This window comes from Pseudopodoces humilis, chromosome 13 (genome assembly GCF_049639895.1).
Source record: "Pseudopodoces humilis isolate 2021_Gansu_Grassland_sample_001 chromosome 13, ASM4963989v1, whole genome shotgun sequence".
NCBI classification, from domain to species: domain Eukaryota; kingdom Metazoa; phylum Chordata; class Aves; order Passeriformes; family Paridae; genus Pseudopodoces; species Pseudopodoces humilis.
Window position 1 is genome coordinate 16145400 of NC_142212.1, and position 21681 is coordinate 16167080.

At 41.3% G+C, this 21681-nt stretch overlaps 1 protein-coding gene across 7 annotated transcripts in view; it reads right to left on the reverse strand.

Moving 5' to 3' along the window:
* The window catches only part of TAFA4 (TAFA chemokine like family member 4), a 68543-nt gene that overhangs the window by 24324 nt on the left and 22538 nt on the right, over positions 1-21681 (reverse strand). For 4 of the 7 annotated variants that reach the window (XM_014251501.2, XM_088061826.1, XM_088061823.1 and 1 more), the window contains exons 2-3: positions 18467-18603; positions 15381-15496 (exon numbers count right to left, since the gene is read on the reverse strand). In XM_014251501.2, coding sequence (XP_014106976.1) covers positions 15381-15496; positions 18467-18546 — 196 coding nt within the window. In that variant the 5' untranslated portion in view covers positions 18547-18603. Of the gene's footprint in view, positions 1-15380; positions 15497-17059; positions 17262-18466; positions 19035-21681 lie in introns of those variants that run through there. The other 3 variants (XM_088061827.1, XM_088061828.1, XM_088061824.1) reach the window with 3 other exon arrangements.

Consider the following 21681-nt stretch of genomic DNA (forward strand, 5'->3'; position numbering starts at 1 on the left):
TGTTTTGATTCTAACTCATTGCTCTGCTTGAGTGAAAGGTATGGTATCCTTAAACCTTCAGGAGAACCAGGCACCTAAATTCCAAAGCTCTTCAGTTTCCAAGATTTAAATAAGTTTGGGTTTCTGCTTTGGAGCTTTGCCCTCTAGAAAAACAAAGCTTCATGAAAATTACACAGTAATCTCACAGTAAAAACAACCTGATTTTTGAACAAAGCTGAGGTAAAATGATGCAAAACATCCAAGTAACATCAACATCATCTTCAAACACCTAAAAATCTCAGTACTGAGGAAATCAATGGGGCAGAAACTCATCCGCACAAAAAGAATATAATAATTAGTGATTCAAATGTTTTATCTGAGAGTGAACCCAGGGGGTACTGAGTCTTTTTTAACCCCAGTCCTGAATAAAAATAGCATGCTTAAGTCTTAATTTTGTTGGCTTATTTTTCCTTTTCTGCAGGAATTTCATTAGTGCTTTCCTTTAAAGCTCTCCCAGAACTCGGTTATGTGCCCGGAGAGCTTTTAAAGGAAAAGCGCTTACTCGCTTGGCATCTCCCTCCAGCCCCTCCTAGCTCTAATTACAAGGTACAGATTAAAAATACAAATTAGTTCTATCATTGCATCCTTGGCCTTTTGGGAAAAAAGAAAAAAAAAAAAAAAAAAGGAAGGAAAAAAACCCTAAAAACACACACAGCAAAAACATAAACAAAACCCAAAGAAAAAAAAAAACAAAAAGCAACAGTGGAGCATCCAACCTAAGGTAAAATGTTGAAGTCAGCAGCTTGTACTGGGAGAGGGGGAAGAAAAGATGAAGTCCCATTTAAAAAAAAAAATTAGTACAAAGCTCACATGCCCGTGGCAGTCTTGCTTGAGTACAAGGTTGTGCAGCATGCAGGTGACATAATTAGGTCACTGGGGGCAAGGCTTCTTAGAACTATTATATAAAGAAATCCATGAAAGTTCTCAAATTACACACCTTCCAGGTTTCAAGAAGGTTCAAAAGAGCAACTCTGCAAGCAACCTGGTGTAAGTCCTTCCTGGCAGTACAAAGCATTGCAGTTCTATGGTCTCGTGAACTAGTTGCTTTCCATCATTCTGTTCTCAGCTTGCAATTATTTATGGGATCCTGCTAAACATATTTTATAACTTTGTCACTGAACACAAAACAACATTAAAGAAATTAAAGGTGAGCTACTATTGGTGTTTCCCTGTAATTTGAGGATGAAGAATAACATTGTTCATGTAACAAATGTGACTAATAAGAGACTTTCCAGGTGGGGTTTTCAGAAGATTCTTAAGGGAGCACTGAAAGCAATGACCTTTTCCTGTTCAGCATTTGCTGATGATATCTAATGGATGATATTTAATCCAGTGGATGATATCTAATTCATGATATCTCAAAGGGTTAATATCTAATAATCAAAATTTAATGGAACCCAAGTGTGAGTTGGATGCTCACACCTGAGAACAGCACAAGTTGTGCAGGGAGGGATGGGCCCCAGTGTTTGGGGCATGGTCTGCAGTGACAAAAACCTCTGCTGGCCCAGCACTCTCAAAAATAATTGGGGAGTCACTGTAAAATAACATCTGTCCTGCTCCTTTAGAACTTTCAGTCCTTCGGGGCTAAGAAGTGTTTGAAATTCAAGGTGCACACATGGTTCCCTGTTAGGAAAGCACTGTGAAATAGAGTCTCACTAAACTCAGCAAACCACAGCAATCTCCTGTTCTCTGCAGCTGTCCCAGTTCCATTTACTCTGAAGCATTTCCTAATCAATTCACAACATGCTGGACTGTTGGATTGACAAATATCAGAATAAACAAGAGCAAATTGAAATGGAACCAACTAAAGAGAAGAAATAACTTGCTTAGGACAGAAACCAAGTATTGTTCTTATCAAATGTAGCCAATCCCAATATTTGGAACAAGACACCAGCATCAGGATAAGCTTAACAGCAGCCTGTCTATACCACTGTTACCACTGCATAAATCATCTCTTGATTACACTGCACCATTTCATAATGAATGTGCAGGACCAAATCCCAGTACACTTCTAAGCTGTGCCCTTAAAACTTCCAAACTCCCCTAAAACTCCCCAGTTTCATTTGAATTATTTTATGTGTCTGCCAGCTAGAGCTGTTCTGTCCTCTCCATGGATATTCCATCTTCTGTCACCTGGAGCATACACAGCACTCTCCCACAGGGCCAGGCACAGACCTAGATTAATAATGCTAATGAAATATCTTCCCTGGATGGCACAATTAACCCTAACTAAGGGAACCTCTTTATTTTTAAAAAATTCTCCTTCAAAGCAATTTTTCCTTTAGGCTTTTAAGCCAACCAGATAAATCCAACAGCTGGGAGAGTCATGTAAATCAAAGAGCCCCAATTTCCATAGTGCAGCATCAGATAATACATTCAGCCAGTGCTGGTGTTGATAAGTTTGAAAGAGTTTTGTGTCACTGTATCTGCAAGCAAGTTCAGAAGGAGGTGAACAAGTTGCCAAAATCTTTTTTCATTCCAAGATTAAGGGCTATAACAGAGGTCAAGACTGTACCACCTCCAAGCCTGCATTTTTTTTTCCATATAGCAATTTTCCTCACTTCATTGTCTCCATATTCTTGCCTAAAACCTTCATAAAGACCTGTGGCTGGGATTAAGTCTCTTCTACATATCCAAAAGGAAATACTGTGGATTTACTGCTAATAATTCAACATTTATAGCCCTGTTGTTCTAGGGAAATAATCTGTTCTGATCTCATATTTCCTGCTTGCAACAAACACCACTATCCTTATTGCAACCACTTAATGCCATATTCACACCCTAGTAAACACAAGTATTTTCTCTTAAACTTTGAACCACCCCCAGTGTTCTAAGTTGATACTTGCTAAAATATATCTTGCTGTCAGCTACAGTATTTACTAATTAGCCAAGAACAACTTTAAAATATGCATTGACTCTCAACATTTAGTTGCAAGAGACCAGATGCTAAAAATTAAAAGGCTCCATTTGGTTGATTGAAGTTGAGGCTCTACCTAGATACCCAAAGTGTTACTAATATTTGAATTTTAACTTTTGTGAGATTTTATCATGTAGAAGAGAGAGCCTTAACTGTACAAATCTCTTTTCTGTCACAGTACAGAGTCTGCACACAAATAGCTAAAAAATACAGCAGTGACACTGAGGTGAACTGCCCACACTTTCATCCTAATAAATTGTTATCCTTGGAGTTGAGCTAGATCTCATTTAAATACTGGCACACATATAAAGTATTGCAGGTCCAAGCACTAAGCATAAAATCGTGACATTTTGTTATGAAACATTTAGTTATTATGTACGTTTATAAATGCTACACATCTTGATGCTATACAAGATGCTGTTACAAATTTTAAGAAACATAATTTACATTTTAAATAGACTCAGAAATTCAGATATGGCAGGATACTAACATGAGGATTGTGGGACTGCTCAAGGTCAAACCTAATTACAAACCCAGCTAAGATGAGGATCATTTTTTAAGCAGCGAGAAATTAAATTATTTGTCAGCACTATCAGGCAGTAAATACCTGCCTGTTTTAATTGCTATTGATACAGCCTAATAAAACTTGGAAAGGAAATGCTCAGGCTCAATTTCATTTCCCTTCCCAGGCCAAGATCAGCCTGCCAAGCAGCAGGTTGGGCTGGTCCTACCCACAGCAGGGACATGTCCCCTTCTCCCTGCTCCTGGAAAATCTGCAACAGCAGTACAGCTCTTGGACACCCAGGAAACTAAAGACCGAGCTGTGCCTCTCCTGGATACACAGAGGCAAATAAAAGATTAAGCAGGGAGAAAATCCCATGGAAAGCCAGCTGTGGGGATGCGCTCTAAGGGGAGCTGCTGCCATCCAGCGGGGCTCAGAGCAGGCAGAGCTGGAGAGAGAGCCACGGGCACAGGGATGCTCCTCCTGCACCTCCCTGGCCGTGCCCAGCTAGGCTGAAGCTCGCAGAGAAAGTAAAATAAAGCAGGTGCTGAAAAAGAGGCCACTGTAAGAGTCTGCTCCTTCTGCACGAGGGTAAAAGAGTCTGCTCCTGCCCGGACTCGCTCCTGGTGCTGCCCAAGAAATCACTCCATGGACTCCATCCACTTCCATCCTGCAGCTCCTGAGCTGCTTTAAGATGGTGAAGCTGAGAGAGGAATGGTGACACAGAGCTTTGTAATGTGCAGGATCCTGTCTATCTCACATCAGCACAAATTCCAAGTCTTCAGATCTAGAATTTCATTGCACTTAAAATGGAAGTTCAGCACACACCTTGCATAAACCCATCTGAAAAATCCTACTGGCTGCTAATCTGCTGTGATAGGTATCTAAATATCTTGTTAAATCTAGCTTTAAAAGCCTGTATCTGCCTTGTTTCAGTACTTGGGAGAATATATGTGGAGCAAAATGAGACTTTGATATTCTGCTATCTACTTATCATCTCCTCATAGATAACAGAGGGGCTAAAAACTTGTAAATTATAGCATAACATTTTCATTATCAACATCATTACTTGTGGATGATGAAGCAGAGACAGTGACAACGATTTAAAGCCAACTGAAATTGTCAGGGTACCGTCTACAGGGAAATTTATGAAGATAAATTTCTGATGCTAATAGGACTCCACAGCAAGACATCAATGGCACAAACTCCTCCAAACCAAGGAGAGTGGGAGGGAAGCAGAGGGAAAGTGGGCTGACATGGGACCTGGAAAGAGGAAAGGACAAAGCTTTCCTGAGCAGTTTAGCTGCAGAATCAGTACTCTGCTCTGTGAGAATGTGAGATGCTGCTGAGACAGAGGAACAAGTGTCAGTATTTTCTTATACCTTCATATTACCTGTAAAATTGCTACAAGAAACATAAAATGATCGTTTGTCCACTTTTCATTTAATCCATCTTTAAATCCCTCTACACAGAATTCTCCAGTGGTGTAGCAGTCAACAAAGAAGTGGATGATGCTTTATTTTTGGTGTATGGGAGGACACAGGTGAACTGTGACTCATAAGCAACACTTACCAGTACATGATATTCAACTACACCACTGACAATGGGAGAATAATAATTCACATTTCATCTGGTTGGATTATCTTGGGGTTTTTGTAACAGTTGGAAAGCCTGACACGTTGTCCTCCCTGTACAGTCAACCTTCCAGAAAAGCAGGGGCACAACCAGAACTCCTCCACTCTCCAGAAAATCCTGAGTGCTATAAAAACCACTCCACTGGAGCCACAGGCAACAGCCAGGGCTGCCCTGTAATTACAGGCTGTACATGGCACCAAGTCAGCTTTTACAGGGAGCCTGCAAGGGTATCTGCCTTGATTTGCTGCCATATGTTCAGTCCAGCTCTGTCTGAGCGAGACACCCAGTGACTGAGTGCTTAATTTCAGGAGGACTCATTTAGGATAGCTGTGTTTTGTCAGTAAAGAGGTACCCCTGATTTGCCTCTATACCAAAACACAGTGAGCCCACTGACCTGATAAAAAAGTTAACTGGAACATTAAAGTCCTGATAATTCACACACCCCTACAAAGAAGACTTGCACAGCACCTAACATGAAGAATAAGCTGAGCTTTGCACATCCCTACTGTGTTACTTCTCAAGTGCATTTTAAACTTTAGCACTTATTTGGATACAGGACCGAAAATTAACTAAAAATGTACAATATATTATTTGATTCTAGTCAAGAGGTTATGTAATCATTAGTGCAGACCTATTTATCTCCCCCTCCTTTCATCATTCTGAAATTTAAATGTATTTTTTTGAATTTCAATTGGCTTATCAAGTGTTCAATGACATCATGAAATCCTCTCTGGGCTGAAAGGGATTTCTGCCTTTTTTCTTCCTTGAAGACTCACGTCCTGTTCACTCTATCATGCAGTCCTTTCACAAAGCAGATAGCTTAACTCATCAGATTTATGTAAAAAAGACTAAGTAGCTCTCATTGCCCCAGAGAGCACTTTGCAATTGGATGCTGTTTTTACACACACTCTTACTGAAGCATGGTGTTTATCCTTGTGATTTTCACAGTGATTTCTTTTTATATTCAGAATTACTTTGTTTCATGTTTTATTTAGCCTGTGTTATGATGTGGATGATCCCTTCTCTGCTGGAGGCCAGTACTTGCTGCCCCTCAGCTCCAGGTACACAGGTGCTCCCTGTGCTTCACACTGCATGAAACGAGGGTCAGCCAATGGGCACACAATGCCTGAGACTCTAGGACCCCATTTCTTCTCTCCCCATCCCCAGAGCCACGTAGAAAACCAGTTTCTCCTCACCATGCTAATATAAGAGCAGTGGCAATTAGCAATATCCACTCAGTGCAACCATCTGCTGAGGCTGCCACAAACCAGACATCTCTCCATGGTTTGTCCCCTGACTGAATTCATCATTGCACAACAGGCAGCTTTCCCTTGGTCAAGGAGTGACCCTGCTAATAATATTTATCATCTAACAGATCTCAGACTGAAAGGTCATGTCATATCTCACAAAAAAATTATAGTGAGCAAAACCTAATAAATAAGAATAAATGTCCTTTCTTTGCAGTGCCTTTTGACCAACTCAGCTAACAGACTGGACTGAGAAATGCTGGAAATAGGTTCAGGAAGGAGCTCCCCAGCCCCTTGCCAGCTCTGACAGGTGTGTGCCTGTGCTGGCCAGCACAGTGCAATGATGGTATTTAAGGGGGTTGTTTGCACAAATCACAGCCCAGCCACCAAGTCCCAGGCAAGGTAATCTAAACCTGACCCCTGGCTCTGTTCTTTAACCTGTTGGCTTCCAAGACATGGAAGTGTTCACCATGCACACAAGTGTTTCATCCCCCATCTCTTCATAATCACACTTCCTTTGTAAAGCAGTTCATGCTGCTGACAAACACCTTAGATTGCTTTGATTTGGCTGCCAGAGAAGTTACCCCAGCAGATCACCATTTATTTAGGCTGCAGAATTTGGGGCAAAGACATTTCTTTTTTTGGAGAGATGATACAGAGAAAATGCTGAATCACCTTTATTCTCTGATAAACTGGTCCTTCTGCAGCCATAGTTCTTTTTAATGCTGCTTTGATGCCGTTCTTGCTACAACCAAAAGAAAAAGAGAAATGATTTTGCAAAAAACCCTACTCAGGTTCTGGTTTTGATCCAGAATTCAGTCAATCCAAATCCCTTGATACTGGGGAAGGGTCAGGAAAATTCTTTCACAGTCACTGCTGGATTAGATTTGTTGCCCCAGTAGAGCAAGTATTTTCAGAGTAAACTCTCTTTTGTCTCTAGCTTGGCACAAACTACCATATGATGCAGTCTGATAAAAGGATGTTTCATTACATTAGCATAGCAGACTTATTTGTCAGTTGCAGACTAATTATCTTGGCTCCTTGTTTGGGGACTGTGGCATCCCTTGCAGTAAATTGCATTTTGCTGAGGGCAGCAATTTTACTCCATTTCTAAAGAATGTCAACACAAGGTTGTGGGGCCTTTTGTATTTCCAAATAAAATATTAAAAATGGGGGGAGAGAAAAATAGCCCATGTGTCACAGTATTTCAGAGTGAAACATCAAGCTATTGCTTTTCTTTATATAATTTAAACAACAAACATCATTAAACATGGGTCTGATTATAAAACCCATCCTATTGTCTCCATATTTCTGAAACCTTGGAAGAAGAACAAAAGCTAAAAAATTAACTCTATGCAAGTAAATTATTAAACTGTATTGTCAGCAGCCATTCCTAAAAACAGACAACAGAGTTGGACACCCAGCCAAGCAAGTGACAATCCTAAAGAGCAACTTGCAGAGCAATCAGACTTCCTTTCAACAATATCCATGTAGAAACACTGAAAATAAAATTATCAGCTACATTTCTTTCCCCTCAATGACACAACAGTACCAATTCCAATAGGGTGCATGTAGAGAACAGCAAGGATCTCTTTCTGCATTCGAGCTCTTCTAGATGAGAAATTTCAGTTGACTTCATTTTGGTTGGGGTTCTTTTTTGTTTCTCTTTATTTTTTCCAGTTGGAGGAATACCAGCATCTGCTGAAAGGACTCAGTGGACAGAAATCATTAGCACAGCCACAATTCATGCCAGACTCAACTCTTGTTGCTGGGGTGAGTTAAGCCAACTGACATCATATGCTCTTTTCTCAAGTTATATTCTGATTTGATGTTAATATTTTCAATAAATTATGTTTTCTAAAGACAAATCTGAGGAAACTTAGAAGTAACAAGTGTCGGTGCTGACACGCTGTGTTGAGGTTTCCCTGTTTGGTCTCCTCTGAAAAGGGCATCTCCTCAACATGGGAAGTCAGGAGAGACATTATGTCCTTTTCAGAGACAACAATCCAAGAACACCACAAACAAGGTCAGAGTCTGCTCTTGATCAGCCTTACTTCTTGTTATGCAGAAGGAAATCTCCTTAGAAAAGAAAGGAAGCTGTAGAAGAAGGGATATACAGAGCACAAAAGATGCTTTAAGGTTTTGCACCCAATCTGAAAATAAAATGAACCCAAAAGACTACCTTGGTACATTTAGATTTTTGGTTTCCAATCACTTACAATTTCATTTTTGCTATCAGGCAAATACAGCCAACATGATGCAACACCCTACAAACAGCTATTAACACACCCAGGTCTGCTAAACATAGATCCTAGATCTGTGTTTATAGATCCACCCCAGCTAATTTGCAATAGTTTGTGCAGAAAAAGACATCAAAATAAATCTGCCTGTTCCAGAATATTCACTGCATCTTAAGAGGCTACTTGAAGGAAGCACAGGTATAAAACAGAACTGGTATCAGGAGGATGCAAGCAGAAAATAAAGCTAACAGAAATCTTGCCTCACACTTACCTGGTCATTATTTCTCAAAATAACAACATAAATCAAAAGACCATTCATGGACTGCAAGGCATATGGATGATATCCATAAGGAAAGCAATAGGTGGAAATAAAAGGAATAATAAATAAATAAATAAAGGCCAAACACTAAGCCATGGAACTGCTGATCCTAGAAATTTCCACTCATAATTTCTGGCACTTCTGGAGTTATTGTTAAAGATTTCCACCCTGGAAGATAATGAATGTCAGGTGTAGCTTCCATCTCCAGTGTGATGAGGAGAGATTACCCTGCTGAAGCCTACAAGACATCTTTAATCTCCTGATTTAGAATCCATTGTCTGCTATCAGTTGTCACTCTCCTGAAGGAATGCAAGAATGCCACCAAACACTGAAAAACAGCTGCAGCAAAAGGGCTACCAGCAGCAATCCCAAGGTGCTCTGCCAACAAAACACTTAAATGTTAGTAAGGAAAAAAAAAAAAAAAAAGAAAGAAAAATTCCATCTCCAGGTTCTTCCATTATTAATTAAATGTTCACTGGTTTCCAAGAAGAAATGCTTGTTCAAACGTGTCCTTGAAACCAGGCATATCAACACCACAAACTTTCAAAGTTAAAGTCAAGGGGCAGCTCTCTGGAGGGGAGAACACTGTGCTTGGCACGAGAGCAGAGCTGGGCACTTCTTGGAGTCAGAGTGGAGCAGTTGGGCCACATTTGATGCCACAGCCAAGGATGACAACAGATTTCCTGCTCTTAAATACAAGGTGAATATTTTGTACCCACCCACAGCCAAGTGGGTAAATGAAAGCCACCATGGAGAGTCAGCCCGCCCTAGGCTGCCTCTGAGCCACCCTTCATCAGGGAGCACAGACAAAACCAGACAGCCTAAACCACCAGAAACTGCTACCCATTTCCAGGGACATGCATTCAAGCCTGTGCAGCCACTCATTTGGGATGAAAGGCCTTACAATTATGGTGAAATGGGACGTTTTTGGGGCAGGCTCTGCACTGCTGTCACAATCAATGGAACTGAAAGGCAGCACAGCCCAGCCAGCGAGCACAGACGTGGTGATCAACAGAAAAACAGGCCCTAAAACAGTTCCCATCCTTCAAAACAGCAGTGATATGCCAAGCACTAAATGGTGAATTCTGTGACAATGTCTGGTTTAAGTGTTAGTGGAATCATAACTATGAAGTTTAACTTTTCTGCTGAGACATATCCAGAGTGGGCTGGAAACTAAATCACAGAAGAATCACAACCTCCCACTTTGGTGGGGTCAGGACTTCATCTTAGGCAGGTCTTTTAATCTTTTCAGAGCAAGGAACTCGATGTAAGTCCTTTACATGTCAATCTCTTGCCTTCATCACTCTGGCATCCATCCTCCCAAGGACTCGGCGTGTTGACCTCCACGTAAACCCAGAACGGAGCACGTGCTGCTTTTTGTTGCGTCACTTCTCTCAAGTGAACACCAAGGACAAGATCTTCTCCATTCTATTTGTGGATTCACGCTTATCCAACCATTTATTTCTCACACTAACACAAGGCTATCCATTTGCAATGTAATACTTTTTTTCTGTTATCAGATCTAAGTTTGGGAGAAGTAGATGTAAAAGAAAAGACACAGAGTAAAGAAAGCTTTCCTGCTTAGAGCTTTGGTCAATGGAATATAAAGATTATCTTTACGGCAGGCGGCAGCCATGTAAAAACAAATGATGCTGTCAATGTAAAATGAATAAAATAAAGACAATATTTTCACAAGCTTTCCCCAATGGCTTTAAAATAAGGTCACTTTGGTGCTGCAGGAAAGAGCTTGGTACCAGCCTCCTGCTCCACAGTTTGACACACTTGGCTTGGCCATTTGTATTAAATAAGACTCTGTCTTCTTTTTATTACAGAATTCCACCCTCCCACTTTTGATACAACGATATTTGATACCTAAACCTGCACGTTTACCAGTTTGTCTGTAATTCTCCCCCTCCCACCCCTCAGCTCCCAGGAATACACCAATCTTTTCCCATGCAATCACATTCCGTGCAGTTAAAGTGTACATTCTTGGAAAATGACACCAGAAGCTACATTTTACCCTAAAAAAGAATAAATCAACACTGAATTGTTACTTGCTGGTACCATAGCTATGCATCTAATTTGAAGTCATTGTCAAAGTCTGTCACACATATTAAAAGGTCTCATTTTTATTTAAGGAAAAAATTAAAAAAGGAAAATATTTCTTATGCTTTTTTTTTTCCTCCTCAAAAATAAGTATACCAGCAAACTTCACACAGAGAATTCTGCTCCTTTTTGTCTTAAAGGGAACCTATTTCTCAAGTGAATTGCCTTCCCTACCTTATTTCTTGAAGAGATTACAGTCAGGGTTGTATATTGTAGCCACCCTATATTTAGAAGCTGGGCAATAAACCACATAAATAGCACACTGAATAAAACATTAAGACATAAAAGGAGTTAAATAGAAGGGCTAAAGCTTATTGTGCAGTAACCATGTCTGACCCATGGAAATACAAAGCGCTCATAATTCAAGTTAGCAAAATGTGGAGTTGGGATTTAAATCAGGAGGAAGCCGGCGGTGGCTGAGTGCCAGATCCCCTTCCACAGCCTTGCAGGGCCCTCTGGTGGAAACGGGAATCCATCTCACAGCTGCCCAAAAGCACTGCCAGGAAAAAGAATGCTCCAACCCCAAAATAAGAGAAGAACAAGCAGCATGGGTTTTCCCTGTTTTCTTGAAAACAGCAATATTTCTCATACAAGGCTGCGTTTTTCAGCTCTCTCAGAATTTTTCCTCTGACTCCAGTGGGGACAGAGTCTGTCCAAAAGCCTTGAAAGTAGAGAAAGGAAGTTCTGAAAGTTGTGGAAAACTGCAGTTGATGTGGAACATTCTGCCTGAAAATTTAGGCCCTCCAGCAGAGCTGGAAACATTTCAGGTGAGCATGATCACATAAAAGAGTCTCCAAAAAAGCCAAGATGCACCAGTAACTCATGGCAGAAACTGCTCAGCTGGCTGTGCCAGCTCAGGGTCTGCAGGGCCAGCTCTCACACCAGCTGACCTGACAAAATGTCTTTTCAATTCTTCATTTGTGACTTGGAGCAGCGAGGTGGAAACAAATCTTTTCTGCTACCGAATGTATGTTGCTTCATCCAACAGAGCATGGAATTGATCATGGTATTAGGTACTCAAGAGCCTGAAATACTACCTGGTTTTAAAAAAAGAAAAAGTAAAATTGAAGTAAAATTGGTGCTTATGGTTCCCTTAGTTATTGTCAGGGCAAAAGGAAAACTGTCCAGAAGGGAATTCACAGCAACAAAGTCAGATGAACATTCTCATGTTTCTTCTCCACACAGATATACAAGAAGGCTGCTAAAATAATCTGCACAAGCAGCATCTTCAATGCTCTAATGGTGACGAGAAGGGAAATTTCTCCTCTACCTTTTGACTCTGTCATTCAGGACAATTGCAGTGTTCCAATGAAAAACAGGCTGTGGCCTCCAAGCTGGATTCAAGATCCAAAGTGCTCCAAGTCGAGGGCAGGATTGGCTTGCAGGATTGAACAGCTCTCCCCTGACAGGTATTTGATGGTGGTGAATATTTCAGAGAGCAAAAGAAAGGACCAGGTCTGTCTTACACTTCATTACAGTGAAGAGGCCTCCATTGTAGAGAGATTGCTCAATGCCATTCTCTCCCACTTTTCAGGAGCTATTCAGGGTGGCTATTGGGTCCATAAGATCCAGTCTCTCTCCCTGCCTGAATAGGGCAGACAGCTGTCAAATGTCATTTTTTCAGGCACCATCTAGCATGACCTAGGTCAATAATTGTCTTTTCCCAGATTGGGCTCCTTAAAAATGGCAGTATTTTGAAAAGAAAAAGTTAATTCCCACTTTTCATCTTAAATTCTCTTGTCTGCTCTTAGTTACCAAGGTTGCTTAGCTGTAGCAAGTACACATTTATTTAAAGATGCTGATGATGTCAAGTAAATCACTGGAAACACACTGATTGTCAGGAGCAGACACAACCTGTTCTGAAAAAGCAGCTCCTCTCAAAGCATCCCAGGCTGGGCACCTCATGCCTCCCAGCTCAGCAGGTACCTGTCAGGTGACAGCTGCTGGACCTAAAGGACAAAGCCTTTGCTGAACCCAAAGCTTGGAGTCATTCCTCTAACGTGCTTCAGGACATTTTACTTTGCAAAATGTGAATGCTGCCTATTGACTGCAAAAATTTTATCTCAATTGCTATCCAAGAACATGCTAATTTGTATGAAATAAATGAGGCTAATTATTTGCTTTCCACAAAACTGGCTCTGCTAAAAGCTCTGAATTATTTGCTTTCCTGATGAACAAGGCAGCACCTTGCTCACATAATAGATTCCATCAGAGATTTGATTATCCATTAGAAGGTCAATCTATGTGTTGTGTCAAGCAGCAAGGATAAGATGAGGCTGGGAAACACAGGTCCCTTGAGGACAGGCCTCTAAACCTTCTATATCCTCTACGGTGCCAAGAGTCAGATGTAGGGAGCTGGAGAATCAAAAACAACATCACTGCTTCATCTACCACATGGAACCAAAGTGGGATGGGGGACACTTCAGTGTACAAAGGAGTGAAACTCACATTTGGGGAAGAACAGGACACCACAGTCTAAAAAGCTGCATGTAGGCTCCAGCTTCAAGGGCATTGAAACCCAAGGGCATTGTCCATTTGAAAAACAGCTTCAGAGTTGGGCCAAGCTGAGGATTGATGAGGAGCTGAACCTTCTCTTAGCTCACCAGAGAAATCACAGCACACAAATATGCTTAGAAGTCAAGCAACTTGACTGTGTTTGTGGTACCTCTTTGATAGGGTGGAAAGAGCTCCTGGTGTCAATTTAAGGTATGATCTCCAGCATTCTGAAATTTTATGTAAAAAATTTTGTCTTGGTTTACATAATGCACTGCGCTCATCATACAAGGCCACAACACAAGATCACTGCTGCCTTATTGCAGGTATCTCCCTAAGGTGCACAGGCAAAGCTCATCTTGAAAGGACAAAAATAACATTTCTTCTGACAAGGCTGCTCCCCAAATGACAAAAGCTGCAGAAGGTTCTTCTCCAGGTTTTTCTGCAGAGTCAGCTCTGAGATGCTCTGAAATTAATCTGTGATTGTGCACAGACCCCACTTCTTCATGAAAGGGATACAACTAATTCCCAGAGCAAATATGGGTCATCCCCCACCACTGCATGCACTGGAACCACTCCTTTGGATTTGCCTCACAGTGCAGTTACTCTCCATCAACTGTGGCTGTATTTTATAGCAAACATGAGCGTTGCACAGCCAGGGAAAGCAGAACTGGTGATGGGGGAAGGCAAGGAGGAGGTTTTGCAGCTCTCAGAGACACAGCAGCTACGTGCAGGTCAGTCAGTCCTGCTTGCCAGCTCTGAAGATATTTTGGTGAGCACAGGAGGAGTCTCCAGCTCCTACCTAGACAACCACTGGAAGCAGCCAGGAAAGAGATCAATAGTTTGTCTCTTCTGGAGGATGGAGCCTCTACCAGATGCATCCTCGCTTCCCAGCCCTGAGGGGAGTGGATGCTAACATTAGACCTGGACCCACAAGAGTCTGGCTCAGAGCTAAGAACATTGCAGGCGGATTTGAGGATTTACACCTAATTTAAGAACAGGGCCACGCTGACCATGGTGCTGAGGACACAGACCCAGAGTGGAGTTTGCAGCCAGAGTCTTGACCTCTCCTGAAAAGCAGCACTGACAGGATATTTTGTTACCTCACCTTTCTCCCTAGTGGGATTGAAGGTGGCACAGTCTTAGCACAGCTATCCCATTTTATTTAGGACAAACACCTTTGCATTAGCACTGGTACATCTTCATCTCTTTCTGCTTTCAAGCTGATGGCTGCATGATCCTACCAGAGATGTTGCTACAAAAATCCAGTCTGGAAGTCAATCCAGCTTGTTCTAAGCTTTTTCTGACGTTTATAATATGGTAACACATCGTGCCTGGTAGGTATTTCCCTACTAAAATAGTGCATCCCCTTAAATGCAAGATCTTTGTTTTCCTCACTACACCAGTTAGGAAAAGCAGAGTGTCACAGGCTGATCTCAGCACAGGTCAGAATTTGTGTCAGTGAAAGAGCTGGCTAACATGAGTCTGAGGGCTTCGATTTATTGCCCACCAGAGCAAGTGATACCACTGAAAAGTCAGTTGATAACAGGATTAAGAGGGTGAAGGTAAAAATACATCTCAGAAGGTCTTTGGATAAGGATAAAGCAAAATGACACAAACAAATCCCAAAGTCCAAGCAGTCGTGAAGTCACTCCAAAAAGCTCCTGGCAAGCTTCAGTACATAAATAACTAGAGAAAAGCCATGTAAATTTACAATAACTCTTTTTTTTCCTCGGTGGTGGTGTATTTTTAACCTATTTCACTGATTACAACATGCTGTCAACAGCCTCATCAATTATCCATTGCTAGAAAGTGGGCTCTAACATGCTGCAAGTGGTATTAATTGGTCTCAGTAGCACATAATGAGTTTAAAAGCTCCTACCTGTGTGCCCCCGGGGATGGTGACTAGAGGCGGACAACAATTTACAGCAGACCATTAACACATAGACCAGAAAGAGCCAGTCAGACAGAAGCATTGATTTGGCACAGAATCTCATCCTGGAGGCAGAAAAGGAAGCAGATGAGTGAAAGAACAATGCGAGTAGGGAATAACATAAAAATGATGCGGGGAAGGAACAGCTGAAAGGACGCTGAAGAATAACTAATGTGGCTTATTACAAGGCAACACTCACAAAATCATACTCATTATTTGGTTGGGATCAATTCTTTGTTAAGGACATTTTATAATTAGAAGCAATGTCTAGCACACATCACATTACCCACAAACACATGTTTATAATAACACATTATGAGTGCAATACAGTTCTATAAATCTGAGATTCATAGGGATGGGTTCTTTTGTCTTTTATTAAAATCCTGCCACACTCAAATTTAAACATACATATTTATGAGTTGCGCTGCTATTTTTAAGCTCCCCCAATGACAGAAAAAAAAAAAAAAATTAATTTTTACTTAACACTTCTCAGGACATATTACTAAAGCTACCATCTCCCCTGTTGCCATACACAGGACTTAGCTGGGTCTCCCAAACACACAATATTTGGGAGATTTCCTGGAGATCAGCCTCTTTGCTGAGGGGAAAACACTCACAAAGCAGCACCTCAGTCAAACATGCAAGGACTCACTTCTCTGCCAGGGTGCTGGAAACTGCATTTCAGAAAGCATTTGCTCTGAAGAAGGTGTTGTTAATCTTATTCATGTTATTCTCAGAGCTAAAATCCCAAATACTCCGTAATTTTTCTGCAAATATCTACAATTAAATCCCTCAATAGCTTATGTTATGCCATTCATCACATAGAAAGGGAATCTAATCATCTTTTTAAACTCAGTTATGATGATTTATTGCTTGCATGGTACATAAATGGGCGTTATGTAGTTGAACCCTTAGATACCATGTTCCACATTTTCAGCAAATTCTGCAAGCAGGAATACATCAAATTAATTAAAGGCAATTTATAGATTCGCATAAATAGAACCAAATACTGTTTTCATGGCAGTGACGTTAGTCTGCAGTTAATCAGCATGCTGGGATTTGGGCAAGCCTATCACAAATTTATTTGCACCAAAAGGTCCTTTGGGAATTATTTTCCCTCTGCAGGTTCCAGTTCTGAGTCGTCCAAGTATTTTCTAAACAAAATTATCTGTGGATCTTGAAAATACCTAAGATTATTCAGCTAATCCAATGTTTTAGTAATGAAGAGACAAGTTTATAAAAAGAAATCCCAAGCAACAACTCTACTGTCATAACCAGGTGACACACTTGGATGTTTAAATTTGATAAACATTACCAATGAAACCAAAACAGGGGCCATGCTTCCTCATTTAAAATTGCTTGCACAATTTCTGTTCTCACACTTTGCAAAACCATATTTTTTTCTCTAATTGTAAATGTTGATAATGCCCAAACAAATAAAAAATTTACTTATTAATATGAAAAGTTAAGAAACCAGAGGCTTGCTGCATATAAATATATTTTAGCAATAAATACAAGTTTACACTTCAGAAAGAAATCCATCAGTGCAAACCCCAGCACCTTCAGCCTACAAGTTTTGGCTTTTTTTAATTACATTAATATTGTAAAAAAAAAAAAAAACAGCTCACCATGCCTACAGATTTCAGGGAATTAAAATTACATGTAAAGAAGCCACATTTTAAGCACTGATTTGGCAAAATGGTACCTTTTCTGGCTTTAAGAAGATGCTCTGTTTTGAGCCAAATATATTGCCACTCCAAACACAGGAACAAACACCCTGATGGCCTTTTACAACTGTATGTAGGAGACTTCTGTGAGCATGAATCAAGCCCAGAAGATAAAGACATCACTGCTCCCTACCTACCCTATGAGTACCCTCTTCTGGAGCACTCCCAGACTAATTTAGAGCAGCTGAACCTAATTCACCTCCTGCAAGCAGCTGAACCACATAATGCCACTGCAGCTAATGGGATTGAGACTGTGAAACCAGCATAAATGTCACTGTTGCTGTTGATCCAGTATTAGCCTGGTAAGTTCTGAAATCAGTGTACCATTTCATGTTTTGGTCCTACAAATCTTTCCCAGGTGACTGAAACTCTTTTTTTTTTTTTTTTCCAGGAGAGAGCTGAATTTAACCTTCATTTCCTTGCTCTCTCTGTGAGAAACACACAGATTACAGCTCAGGCACCAGTTATCACTGGGGTCATCATCTGCTCAGCTTCCAGTCCCATCCTCCTGTTGCTCTAAATGCAAACACCCAGATCTGATCCAAGTATGGGTGGATACCCAGCTCTGGGGTTACTCTGACACGTCACCATGTAGACAGAAACCTTCCTCCAGGTTTCCTGGATTTAGCCTGTGGAATTCAATGCCACAGCTCAGGCATTCTGAAGGTGCCATTTCTGGTTGGAAGGGACAGGTGTGCTGATGGACAGGTCCCAAATCATGCACCATATGTTCAACAGCTGCTGTTCCAGCACTTAAATGGACCCAGGTGTTCCCAACATTCCCAGTGCAGCAGCAAAACTGGTCCCAGTGGAAATAGCCAGCTACTGACCTATTCTCAAAAGTTTTCCCCACTTGAGTTTGACTCTTTTGAGACATTAAACAAGGAATGTGAAAGCAGGGCTCATCAGGTTAACAGGGTAACCTTGCCCCAGTGTAAGAATGTTTGAGTCCAGGAACGAGTGTATCACTACGAAGCATCCACTTGGTCATACCCAAACTGAAAGGCTGCTAAAAGCATCCAGTACCATCCAAATGACACAGCTGCAGACTTTAGTCTGCCTTGCAGGTAGACAGGACACAAGTTTCAGCCTGCTAATGTAAAGAAATACAAGAGGATCTATGAAAAGGCAGAGAAAAAATGATATTTGGCAGACAGATGCAGCAAGGGGTGCTGAGCCCTTCAGCGTCAGTGGGCTGCCGCTTTCAGAAATGTCAAGCCTTCATTCTCTATTGGATTCAAGTGGATATTGTTGCTAACCAGAACAGTGAATCTTCAGTGTTATTTGAAAGATAAAAAGTGCTCTTACCTTGGGGACTTTGCAAGAATTTTGTTCCAGTCAAACACAATTATTTCAGTGTGTTTTTCATAGTTATTCCAGATTCCCATTTGCGGCAACAAATAAGCCTTTCTGCATCTCAGAATTTCTTCCTTCACTTCGGGGACCTAGAAAGAAAGCCACATTACACTGCAATTAACGTCTGGAAAGGTGCTGTAAAATACATCTTTGTTACCCAAATCTTAGTTTCACAGTGCCATCTACAGTGCAATCCGGGGCAGAAGGCAGCAGTTGTACTGTTCTTTTCTTTTGAGAACACAGAGAAGCTGTGGTGGGGCAGCTCTGAAGTATCACTACATTAACCAAAGGCAGAGTTTGCTGTAGCAGGAGCTGCAAACAGAGTGTGTGCAGCTCACTGGGGCATCATCACCTCATGCCCTCTCACCACCCAGCTGCTGGGAAAGCTGTAAGGTGCAAGACTGCACAATAGTGCAAACACATTTCCACATGGCTCCAAGAAGCCTCCAACAGTTTGAAGCAGACATTATTAAAGATAACGGGGGAAATCTGTCATTGTCTTTATAAAGATTTGGCCCTGGAGCCTGCCTGAGCAGCAGAGGGTCACATCCACAGGAGTGTGTCTGGGATCATGCATCTCTGCACCCCCTGACCCTGCTGCCTCTCCTCGCTTCCAGCATCGCCTCTCACGCCCAGCACACCCACACCCAGGAGCTACACCTTGGAATCTCCACATAGAAACACTTTCACAGCAGCACTGGCACACCTGCTGCAGAACAAGGAGCTCAAACACACCATTTTATAGACATTCAGACCTCTTTGCTTTTGTTGTTTGTATTTGTTCTCTCACTTCCATCCCTGGGCACAACTTGACCTTCTGCTGTTGAAAACATGACACAGAGCAATTTGTGAGAGTAATAATAATGTGGTCTTCACCTACACAGCGATCACAATAACCTTTTCTCATCCACCATTCTTTTCATTTCACTCCTCCTTTGATCAATTAGAAATTTGCTTTTGAGAAACACAGAATTACAGCACCACATTGGAGGGCAGAGCACATCTGGGGTCACAAAACCGCATAGAAAGACACTTTTCAGCAGCTCAGAACAGGCAAACCCCTGGCTCAACAGGCTCACAGGCTCACAGAACCTTCCAATCACAGGTTGGAAGGGACCTTAAAGCTCATCTTGGTCCAAACCATGGGCAAGGACACCTTCCACTGCACCAGGTTGCTCAAAGCCCCATCCAACCTGGCCTTAACAGCTCCTTTTAATTCAGAATGCCACGAGAAAATAAAGTAATTGCTGGAATTAAAGAGGTGCCAGGCCAGCAATCTATAATTAATCACATTTTACTCTCTTTGCTTTCCAAGGCGGAGCTCCAGGGTGAGCCAAAATCAGCAGTTCTATCAAATCAGCAGTGGAAATCAAAACAAAACATAGGCAAAGAGCTGTCTTCAGAAAAAGTACAACCATCCTGTATTAATCCTTTCTTCCACAAATACACATGAAATAAAAAATAAAAATAAAAGAGTGTGCCTCAAAAGACCTATTAAGAAGAAGCAAAGAAACAGGATTTTCAATATAGCATTGACTGACTGAAATAGTTATGTGGTACATTTTTACCCATTTCATAATAGGACAGGTAGATAAATATATTCTTACAGTGCTCTTGTAGAAATCGATACTGCAATACACTAACTTGGGTTTTAGTGCTTATCTGTTCCATAATTTTTATTAGAGAGGAGAATAAAGTCCCATGCAGATGCATCTACAGGTGAATCCAAACGTCAGTGTAACCTGTTCTGTAAACACATGTTAAACACTGGTAAAAGGCAAGGGAGTATTGATTAGTCCAACTCATTCTAATTAAGTGGATGCAGAGAAAGCGACAGATGATACATCCACCTGCATATCTCCAGGTTTTCTGATGCCTTCCAGGCAGTGATATTTCTTTAAAAAATAGACTTGTATTAGGGGAGATTAAGGCAAACTCCTGAAACCAGCTTTGGCTGGTTTATGTCAATAAAGGAGACGGATCAGAACAGAAATAAGAGGCTCACCTAGTTAATAACTGTAAAAGGAATTCCAGGCTTTTCATGGCAAAAGTGTGCTTTGTGTGTGTTTTGTGAACAGTGGGTTTAACTGGTGGCTCCTGTCTTGTCCCAGGGTGGCACATTACTTTGGGAAACAGAGCTGCTTGTTTATTTTTATCCAATGAGCTCTGGCCAGTGAGCAGCTGAACTCCACCTCCAGCAGAGATATAGAAAAGAAGGAAGAGGGAATGGGAGAGGGGAAGGGTTCCATTTTCAGTATTTATGCATGGACTGGCCATGAGCAACTCCTGCTTTGCACAGGAGATCCCCAGAGGCTACACCACTCCCCTGGGTCAGTATTTAGGGCAAATGGAGATTGTGGGTTCTGGGATCTGGAGGGAATTGCAATGGGCAGCTTTGCTGCACCTCGGTCCCAGCACAGTCTGTGCCTCTGCACTCAGGTAAAATGGGTATAAACAGCATTTCCTTGTGTCAGGGAAGTTTTTCTACAGAAGCAATAAAGGTCCAAAGTTATTTGAAAACTGTATAGGCACTGTATAATTCCTTTTGACAGATGGAACAAGATAACATTTTAAATTAGGTGCATTTCCTACCAATATTTACATGTTGTAAAATGCTTTTTACAGATACTTTCTGCAAAGTATAAATTACCAAACCATTTTGTGCCATCTTTTATAATAAGCTATTAAATAATTTAGAAAACCTCCTTTCATTAAATATTTAAAAGGCCTTAATTCTCCATTCTAAATAATTCCTCACTTAAAATACAACTGTGCATCTCTTAAAGACTCCTCTTCTGTAAAGCAAGGGGTGAGGAGGAAAGAGATTTGGGGGCCATGTACTGTTCAGGGGATTTACCAGCCTGACTTTAACCCCACTGTCAGCCTGGACAAACTCTTTTCTTATACTGAATAAAGGACAAAGGGAAAATATCTGACATTTCTTATCAGAGGGGGGAAAAGATCTGGTCAGGTCGCTGTGTGTATTTGGAAACTGCTGCTGTTTGAGGGGAACTAGAGAAAAAAGAGGGAGCCAAGCAAACACCTGCACACTGGCTGACCAACCCAGAGCCCCATTTTGGGGCTAAATCACTATACACAGGGTAAGCATTCAGTGACAGCACTTGAAGGGGACATATAAAAAAGAGGAGGAGCAACTTTTTACACAG